The following is a 10,480-nucleotide window of genomic DNA, read 5'->3' on the forward strand; positions in this document are numbered from 1 at the left end:
CTACATTGATACCTCCCACTTTTTCATGAATGAATACCATCTGGTTGTACTGTAAAAATGAAATACAAGCTCCCATAAGACTTTTTCTGCTGTGAAGGTCTTTAAATTGTCATTTTATACTAAGGCAGTTCTTAAAAGCTGATTTATTAACAGTTTCTATCTTTTGAGCAGTTTAAAAAAGACTTTGTTTATATGAATATATCTTTTGGGCTCAAAAGGTCTGTTTCACATGCACACACATCTTGCATTAGCCGTCATTAAAATACAAATAATTTTATTCGTGCAAGCCTAACAAAAGCCATTTTTTATGTTACAGTAGTAATTGCACGTGCAGGCTTTTTTTGCGTTTAAAAAGAAAGCGCCTAATGAGATGAAAGGACATTTGCATTTGAAAACAAAAATGAAGGGCTGGCGACTGTTGTTCTATCTCTCAGAAATAATTATTCGTTACATTAATAGCAGCAGCACACAACAACAACAGCAAGATTGTGCAAGCTAGAATTGGACCCCACATACAATTGGTCATACGACAGGCATTGGTCATACAACACGCTGTATAATGTTACCAACACTATTTGCAAGAGCCAGCAGCAGCTGTTGGGGTTGAAAAGAACAGTCACACTGGGGTTTTTTCAGGAGAGCTTTCAGAACTAACACTGACAATTTGACATTTTATAAAAACAAAAGCATTGGATGTAACAACACACACTGATGACAAAATTGTCCTGACAGTTTGTGGTGTTTGTGTGTGTTCCCATTATATATATGAAATCATGTTGTTTATAGATATAATGGAGTGTTATTTGCTTCTTTGAAAGTTCAATGCATTTGATAATGAAATGACCCCAGCTCAACTAGAAAAAAAAATCAAGGTTCTTGCTGAAGGGGAGATTAATGTGAATATAAATTCTTCTGTCAGTGTAAGGCGGTGGAATGGTGACTAGGAGATATTGTCAGATGTTATGTGACTGAATATATATAACCGGTAAACTGTCAAGGCTGATCTTTGCTTGTTTTGTAATTGTAGTTTGTTGCTCTTTTCTTTTTCGATCTCTTTACTTTTAAACGGCAGTTGGCATTTACTGTGAGGTTGTGACAGTAATGATCTATTTTCTGCTCTCAACTGAACATGGCTGCATGGCTTCTTTTTCAAGCTGAAGATTTTTTCTTTTAACTTTTTGTCCTCTCCTCTTTCACTGTCTCTTCTCCTAATTTGTTCTGTCGCTGTCACTCAGTGTCATAGTTTACCACACTCCAGCTTCTCATAATTGCCCTTTCTGTTGTTTACTACTAAGCCAGGGGATATGCACATATATCTTGTTCACTTCTTTTGTTTTTCATTTTTTATTGGACGTTTTTAGTTTGACTCAGCTACGGTAATACTTTTCCCTTCAACGTTCACTACTATTTTGTACCACCACCTTGAACACTGCATTTATTTTTTCAGATCAATTTGAGGTTGATTCTGGTGAGCGGGAAGACTCACGAGTTTCTCTTTAGCCCGAGCGATTCAGCAGCAGAAATCACAGACCATGTCTACAGCCACTGGCCAGAAGGTGGGGGATTCACAGTGTTTTAATTTTTCGAGAGAGTTTGCATTGTACAGTGTTCAAAATTCTTTTGTAAAACTCCCTCAGCAAAGTCTGATGATGAATAAAGAAATTTTGCTGAAGGAAGCCAGTCATAAAAAAAAGAGGAAAAGGACCATGCTTTAATGGTTATTTATTTCCCCCTTTTGATTGAGTTAATTAAAAAGTGTTGAGATGTTGTTAAAACTTTTGGATAAGGATTTCTGTACTTGTTAGTCTCTGTTTTGAGTGAGCCCTAAAGACAGGTTTACAATGTCTGATCAGCAGCCAGGGGATTAAATTAACACGAAATGATAAGGATGGTTTCCTTATCCTATGCAGCTTTTAAGGTTTTGTCTTCTGTTGAAAACATGCTTTGGGGTTTTATTGAAAGCTTTGTCTGTATTTTGTAAGAAGATGTTTTACCTGTGAAGTAAGCCAGTTAAAAGTAACCTTTCAAGTTTTCTCGTCCAGAGAATTGTTTTTAGTTCATTAATCTGTTTTGAAATGCAACGTCACTATACATGTACCTTCTTCCCACTGTTTGGTCAAATTGAGTAATCAAACACCATTTTATGGTTTGCTTCCTAGCAATAGAGGTAGTAGATGTGTGTGTGTGTGTGTCTTTGTGTTTAATGAATAAATCAAATTCATATTCCTTGATAGAGGAATGAAGGGATTTTTCACAGTAAGGTTCATTTTCTGGGGAAATATGTTCAGTGTGTCAAACCTTTTTCATGCGCAGAATGGGCTGATGAGCAGCTGCCTGCCACCAACATACTGCGTCTTATCTACCAGGGCCGCTTCTTGCACGGGAATGTCACCTTAGCAGGTAGACATGCTGATGTTTTAAGGCTAGGATCGCTACCATGAAAACACGCCGTTTTTCTCTTCAACTTTCAAGTCATTTGACCACAACATTCTTGAAACAGAACTTAGTAATGTTTCTGTTACATGCATTCTACATACATCGAATCAAATGCACACTAAATTTCAACACAAACAGTTCTGTTTCAAGAATGTTGTGGTCAAATGACTTGAAGAGAAAAACGGTGTATTTTCATGGTAGCTCCTAGCCTTAGCCTTACCTCGTTGATGATTGTGCGTCAGGATGTGGGTGTGCACATGCATGTGAATTGTGTGTGTGTGTGCGTAGATGGCTGGACGGTACATACATGTACATGTACATGTATAGATCTAATATGTGGTTTTAGGGTCTAAATGTTTTGTCCACATGATTTTTAACTCTCACAAGTAACCAGGGGGATCTTAGCAATGATAATTGTGAGGCTGGACGGCCATCCTGCTGTGTAAGAGTAAGACCAAAAAAACTTGATATTGCGGTTTTCTTAAATATTTGTCAAGCTAATCTTCAAACCAGACCAAAGTTTTGTGTACCCTTGTCAAATTTCAAGGTCACAGCAGAGTCATGTTCAGGGTTAAAAGTTTTTTTAAAAAAATTGACCATTTTCTCAAACGTTTTTGAAGAAATATCTTTGAAACTTCCAGGGTTGATTACTGTCAAACATGATCAAAGTTTGGTTGATCCTCATCAAATTTCAAGGTCACAGCGGGGTCATGTTTGGGTAAAACAGTTGAAAATTAACCATGGAAAACTTGTCTTCTACAATGTTTTTGAAGCTAGATCTTTGAAACTGTTCACACTTTTAGTGTTTGATGACCTCCAGACTTGACTGAGCCTTTTAAACCCTTATCAAATTTCAAGGTCATAAAGGGGTTTAGTGCTGGTAGAAAAATAAGGAGAATTTTTTTAACGCTTTTGAAGCAAGATCTTTTTAAAGTCACACACTTCCAGGGTTTGATGTTCCTTAGACATGATCCAGGTCTGGTTGATTCTGGTCAAATTTGAAGGTCACAGTGGGGCCAGTAAGTTGGAACATACCAGTTCTAGGGTATTCAAAGAGGTAGAGCAGCTGAGGATTTGTTTCTGGTTTGTAGTACAGTGGAACCCCCGATTTAAGACCTCCAAAAGTCTGAGAAAATCAGGTCTTAAAAAGGAGGGAGTCTTAAAATGGGGGTAAATTTACAGAGGTTATGAACAGAAAGTCTGAGAAAACAGGGTCTTAAAGGGGAGGAAGTCTTAAATTGGGGGGTCTTAAAAGGGGGGTTCCACTGCACATATAAGTATGACTAAGGTCAGTCGTATAAGCATTTGCTTTCTTGTTTCTTTCATCAATATAAAATCCCACACTTCAAATTGATTACTGTAGTTTGTTATTGTTATGTACTTGTGCACATGTTTTGGAAATGGGTTGTCTGTTTGCCATCAGTTTGTTTCTCTCTTGTTTTTACATTTAGTCAAGTTTTGACTAAATGTTTTAACATAGAGGGGGGAATCGAGACGAGGGTCGTGGTGTATGTGTCTGTCTGTCTGTCTGTCTGTCTGTCTGTCTGTCTGTCTGTGTAGAGCGATTCAGACTAAACTACTGGGCCGATCTTGATGAAATTTGACATGAGAGTTCCTGGGTATGATATCCCCGGACGTTTTTTTCGTTTTGTAAAAGTTGAGGCGGCACTGTCACACCCTCATTTTTCCATTAAATTGATTGAAATTTTGGCAAAGCAATCTTCGACGAAGGCCGGGGTTTGGTATTGCATTTCAGCTTGGTGGCTTAAAAACTAATGAGTGAGTTTGGTCATTAAAAATCGGAAACTTGTAATTAAAATTATTTTTTTATTAAACGATCCAAAAACAATTTCATCTTATTTTTCGTCATTTTCTGATTCCAAAAACATATACATGTTATATTTGGATTAAAAACAAGCTCTGAAAATTAAAAATATAAAAATTATGATCAAAATTAAATTTCCGAAATTGTTTTAAAAACTATTTCATCTTATTCCTTGTCGGTTCCTGATTCCACAAACATATAGATATGATATGTTTGGATTAAAAACACGCTCAGAAAGTTAAAACGAAGAGAGGTACAGTAAAGCGTGCTATGAAGCACGGCGCAATCGCTACCGCGCCAAACAGGCTCGTCACTTTCACTGCCTTTTGCACTAGCGGCGGACTACGTTCAGTTTCATTCTGTGAGTTCCACAGCTTGACTAAATGTAGTAATTTCGCCTTACGCGACTTGTTAGGCTTGTCTCTGTTTATGCTGTTTAGAATGTTGCTGATAAAGGATCACCCAGACCTGTGCACATCTACGGTTTCTCCGTAATTTCTCCGATTTTTATATGCAGAATACGGTGCTGGTGCTACGGATTTTTAATTAAAATTCCGAAATTCCGATGATTTACTCTCCTCACCCCCAAAAAAGTTTTTTTCTGTTTTAAGATGTTTTCACCAATTAGTTGGCCGTTGCGCTGAAAAGACGTTTTCCGATTTACCGGAAGCGCGCGTGTTCTCAGCATTGAGTCTTTGTTCTTAGACTTTTGTTCGTCCAGCGTCTGCGTGGCAACTTGTGATTGAAGTGAAAAAAAAGAGTGTGAGATTCAGATAGTGAAGAGGAGACACCAGCTCTGTTACCAAAGAAGAAGAAAACGGCAGAGCAGAATTATGTCTTGAACTGTCGTTACAGCTTACTACTGAAACATTTTAAAAACAACTACTGAAATTTGGTTTGTTTACTACTGATGAGCGTTTTGAGTGTGCTCAGGTCTGATCACCTACAAAATGCACTAACAAGCTTGCAGCTAGATAATTGTGCCCGCACACAACATTTTACACAAATCTATGATACGTAACATGTGCTATGCCACCATTTCCAAACCTTTACTTCTGCAGACAGCATCTTGCAATTGTTACTGGTTTCAAGAGAACCAGATAACCTACCATTTTTTCAGTTTTATTGTGTGGGCATGCAGAACCTTAGCTGATAACACTGCTTGCTGAAAAAGTTTTACAATCAGTGTAGAATTTCCTTTCTGTGGTAAGAATGGGGTTGCTTTTATGAACAGGAGTGGTGTCCAGGGCAACGCTCCCTGGCTTAGCCGGTTGATGTCCAGATTTTAAAGGCTTTTTACCGGCTACAGAGCTTTGTTCAGTGTCAGTGCAAAGGGATCAATATTGTGAGACAGACTTAAAGACTTCAAATTATAGTAATCTTTTGGCAGGCTTGGCTGTATCAGGACAGTTAGTACTGTCTATGTGCCCTACATGATTGCTAGGCTTTGTAATCCCTGAGCTGTGTAACAGGAGATATCTGAACTTTTCTTGGGGGGTGAGGATGGGTGGCTGTGACATAAATTAGGAAGTTTAAGTTTTCATGCGCTGTGTGAGTGTTTGTGGGGAGGACAAAATTGAAATTGCAGGGTAAGGTTTGATAGAGTTGATTTCTGCATGGCTGTGGTAACAAAAAAAAGGCTGGGAGATTGCGTGTAATCTTGATAATGTTATATTTTCTTAGACATATATATATATTTATAACTTTCACCCTGAAAAACAATGACAACATTTAGTAGCTGAATACAGGTTCCAGTCTTCAGTCTTACCCTCTTCTGAATTATATATGGAAGTACATTTACACAACGGGTTTGTCTTGAATGTACACATACTGTTGTGCATACTTGAGTTTGAGTTGTTATCACTGTTGTCTAATACTCTTTTCTGTTTTTCTTTGTTATTTCCAGCATTGCAATTGCCAACAGGAAAGACGACAGTAATGCATTTAGTATCACGTGAAAACTTGCCAGAACCAAACAATCAAGGTAATATATTTTATGATGATTATGTTTTTGTCACTCAACATAATCATTTTTATGATGATTGTATTTTTTGGCAGATGAAGTACGAGCTTTTGGCCCCATATATGAGTTTGAGTTAAATCTGGGTTTGTTTTTTAAAAAAAGTTGTTGGTTTTGAAACTGAGCTTCTGTTTGATCACTTGATCTCAAGGCTTATTTTTGTTCCCTGTTTTAGTGATATGTTTATTATTTGGATTACGGTTCTTGATAACCTCAGTTCGTAAGGCTGCTCCTCAGTGTGTGTGTGTGCAAGTGTGCGTGTGTATGTATTTTAAATCTGTTTGCATGATAATACAGCGCTGAAAGTCCACAAAATGGGGCACTCGCCTTTGGCTAGAACATGTACTTCTCATAATTTACTAGCCAGAGAGCAAATTTTACTCGCCAAACCAACCATTTCAATTCAGTGTTTCAGCAACTTTACTCACCTTTGGCGAGTTGATGAACAATTCTACTCACCATTTTCAGATTTCTACTAAAATACTCGCCACTTTCAGGCCTGTAATACTGTAGTTTGTATTTAATGAAGACCAGTCATTATGTGTTTGCTATTTTGAACAGTCACTCAGTTACATTCAAGTGGTCCAATCAGTTTAACCTGACGCAGTGTATCCTGGTTATTCAAAAAAAGTCTAACACTTAAATTGAGTGGGCTGTCAATTTCCTGTGTTTGTCCAGTGGGTTGAAATTCTATGTGAAGGAATTACATTAACTTGCTTGCAAATCATTTCCTGTTACAAAAAATACTACAGCAAGGCCTATTACGTGTTGCTTTGTGTTGGTTAAACTTTTGTGAAATATCCTGTTTTAAAAACTTTGATACAAATGTTTTCTAAAAATAAAGAAAACTACTGGTAGACAGGTTGGCATTGTCTGTAGTAATTGATAGAGTGTATATATTGTTCAACTAAGTTTCCAGTAGCTGGTTCATACTTCACAGCCCACACTTGCCAAAACCGAAATATGTTCATGTCATTCTTTCTACATGTACTACTATTAGAATGATCAAGTTTAGACCTGGTCTGCAGAGACCAGAAACGATAATTTTCAGCTTTGAAATAGTCATTCTTTATTTCAGACTTTCAATATTGAAAGTGATATACAGCATAGATTTCATTCAAGACGTACGTGAATTGAAGAGAATGATCAACCAAACTCTGCACTGCCTCATTTTGGCACACTTATTGCCATGTCACATCTTTGTACGATTTCTGAAGAATGTATGAAATTCAAACTCCTGACCTCTGAACAGCACTTTCTTTTCTTTATTTGGTGTTTAACGTCGTTTTCAACCACGAAGGTTATATCGCGACGGGGAAAGGGGGGAGATGGGATAGAGCCACTTGTCAATTGTTTCTTGTTCACAAAAGCACCAATCAAAAATTTTCTCCAGGGGCTTGCAACGTAGTACAATATATGACCTTACTGGGAGAATGCAAGTTTCCAGTACAAAGGACTTAACATTTCTTACATACTGCTTGACCAAAATCTTTACAAAAATTGACTATATTCTATACAAGAAACACTTAACAAGGGTAAAAGGAGAAACAGAATCCGTTCGTCGCCTCTTACGACATGCTGGGGAGCATCGGGTAAATTCTTACTTGCGTTGCCATACCAACCCTCTGATAGTTGACCAAACATTTCATATGGTTTGTGAAAAAGGTGTTTTCTGATCAAGAAACTGTTGTCAATGTATCAGCAAACACAAAGTCGCATTAGAATGGACTTCAAAATGCTTACCTGCAGCATTTTATGGGACAAACTTGGCAAGCCTGACGTAATATTCAAGCAAAAGGTAAAATTCCTGTACATGAACAACATCTTGGTAAAGATGTTCACTCCTTATGTATACAATGTATACAGATTGATGATGTTTGCTCTTTCAGATATGATTTTACTTTTCTTTTCTCTTTTTCCCCAGGTCAGCTGAAGAAGGACAAGAGCGGAGAGACGGGCTGCAACAACTGTTGTGTTGTGCTCTAGTGGGGGAGGGGAAGAAGGCTGCGGTTCCACAGGGCGCCATGTGGCATGGCATCTGCTGGTGACCAGGATGTGTACATATGTTTGGCTCACAAAACTCAGGCCTCCGGGTGGCCTTGGAAGAACAGAACTGGTGTGGGATGACATGGTGCTGCCCTGGGAAACTTACATCACAGTGATCAGCAACTCTCTCTCTCTCTCTCTCTCTCTAATTCTCTCTCTCACTAATTCTCACCCTCTCTCTCTTTCTTTCGCTCTAAATTTCTTCCTGTTATGATGCACATAGATGGTAGTTCTTCTGTGTTTGCACTCAGCTCACAGCGGAGTCAAAATACATCGGTACTTAGATGAGAGTAGTTGTGCAACAGACAGCTAGCACAATATCTTAACCACCCAGAATCAGCGATCAGGACTGTTTTCTTCTCTCAATCAACCTTGCACAGTGACGTGTTTCTCTCTACTTATTTTTTTCTTAGAATATTTCATTATTTGTGATTGAGGATCCCACGGTGTCATCGTCCTCGATCTCCAGACATGAAGATTTTTGATTTCTTTCAAGATCTGCCTTGTGATCTGATGGATTTTCACTGTGAGCAGCCGCTTGCGCAGAACTCTTGTCACTCTTTGAGTCGTTGCAGTGAGCATAATTGTGCTACAACCAGCTTTGGGGGAAGAATAATTTGCACTCTCAAGCATTGAAGGAAGACTGAAGTGAGCAGAAGGAAAGAGACTGTATGAAGGCATGGTGAAAGTGTTGACCTTTTTTCCTTCTATAGTCAAATTTCTCATTCAACAAGTGTTCTTTCTTGTATGCAACTTTTACCTGTGACGAGTGTAATACAATTGAAGGACTCTCTCTCTCTCTGAGCCCATCTCTCTATCTCTGAGCATATCTCTCGCTCTCTCTCTCTCTCTCTCTCTCTCTCTCTCTCTTCTTCCTCTCTCTCTCTCTCTCTGTCTCCTCTGTCTCTCTCTCTCTCTCTCTGTCTCTCTCTCTCTCTCTCTCTCTCTCTCTCTCTCTCTCTCTCTCTCTCTCTCTCTCTCTCTCTCTCTCTCTCTCTCTCTCTCTCTCTCTCTCTCTGTACAGTTTGAATATTATTTGGATTTTTTTGTCATGGACATTTAAATTTGACCAAGTTGAATGTGAATGTGAGTGCTGTGCGTGTCATGATATAAATAATTGTACATTGTTGTTACTTGAAGACTGTGTCACAATGTGTAAGGTGTCAAATACTGTGCTCGAGCCTACTTAAAATCTCTTTGCATATTGTAGGTGTACATGTACATTAATATGTCTTATGTCTTGGTAAGGTACACTGGATGATTGAGCACTAAAGTTCATCAGAAACTTCTGTGGAAGAACAAATGTTTAATACACACACAAGAAGAAGGAGAGCTTTTCAAATCCCAGGAATAAGAAAAAAGGTTGTTCACAGTCTCTGTTCTGCCATTATTTGTTTTTAAAACTTCCAAACTTTCCAGCAGTGATTTAATATAGGTGTAATGGCAGTAAATCTGGATGAATGTGTTAAATCGTGTCTAGGTGATGTTATATCTTCCTCTCTTTTGTTAGCTTATATTGAAGCATTATTTCCTGAGTAGAAATATGAATTTGAAATAAAAACGGGCTAAAAAAAACTTTTTTACACTCAGCTTGATCTATGAGATGTTTTGTCGGTTCAAACATTGTCAGATGTGTTATTTTGTTGGATGCGTTTTGGGGGATATTTGCATGACCAATTCAGGTTATTTCTAGCAGGTTTTTGTCATCGTTATGGAAGAGTGTGTGTACTTGTACATCTATTTTGGTAATTTAAGATAGTTAGTGCATGAGTATTCAAAACACATCGGTTTTCTAATATAGGGTGCTTTTTTTCAGACATTTTATTGGTTTTAGTTTTGTTTGTTTTAGAATTAGGGTAGCTATTTTCATTCTGTGTTGCTGTAACGGCATTAATGTTTCTTCGTCTGGAACATCCTAACAAGATTAGTATGCTGCTAACAGGGAAGAAATATGTACTCAGTGGTTTGTGAAGTAAAACAGTAATGTGTATGAGGAAGCTATTACATGAGCCACAAATTAAAATTGTTTTGAAACGAATGAAATTGATGCTTGTTAACCATACTTTTAGTGCCTGGATTGGTTTCTGCGGGCGCGTTCTTTTTATGTTGCCCGCTATTTTCTTTTTCACTTATGCCTGTGATTCCACACTTAG

The 10,480-nt window shown here is 38.0% G+C and overlaps 1 protein-coding gene across 1 annotated transcript in view; it reads left to right on the forward strand.

The window, feature by feature from the left end:
• LOC138969078 (ubiquitin-like protein 3) overlaps nt 1–9,219 on the forward strand; it is a 17,251-nt gene extending 8,032 nt beyond the window's left edge. Inside the window, exons 2-5 of the mRNA XM_070341783.1 lie at nt 1,448–1,556; nt 2,314–2,400; nt 6,168–6,245; nt 8,206–9,219. Of these exons, the coding sequence (XP_070197884.1) occupies nt 1,448–1,556; nt 2,314–2,400; nt 6,168–6,245; nt 8,206–8,267 (336 nt within the window). The 3' untranslated portion in view covers nt 8,268–9,219. The remainder of the gene's footprint in view (nt 1–1,447; nt 1,557–2,313; nt 2,401–6,167; nt 6,246–8,205) is intronic.
• The last annotated feature ends 1,261 nt before the right edge of the window (nt 9,220–10,480 follow it).

Source organism: Littorina saxatilis, linkage group LG6, assembly GCF_037325665.1.
Source record: "Littorina saxatilis isolate snail1 linkage group LG6, US_GU_Lsax_2.0, whole genome shotgun sequence".
NCBI classification, from domain to species: Eukaryota; Metazoa; Mollusca; class Gastropoda; order Littorinimorpha; family Littorinidae; genus Littorina; species Littorina saxatilis.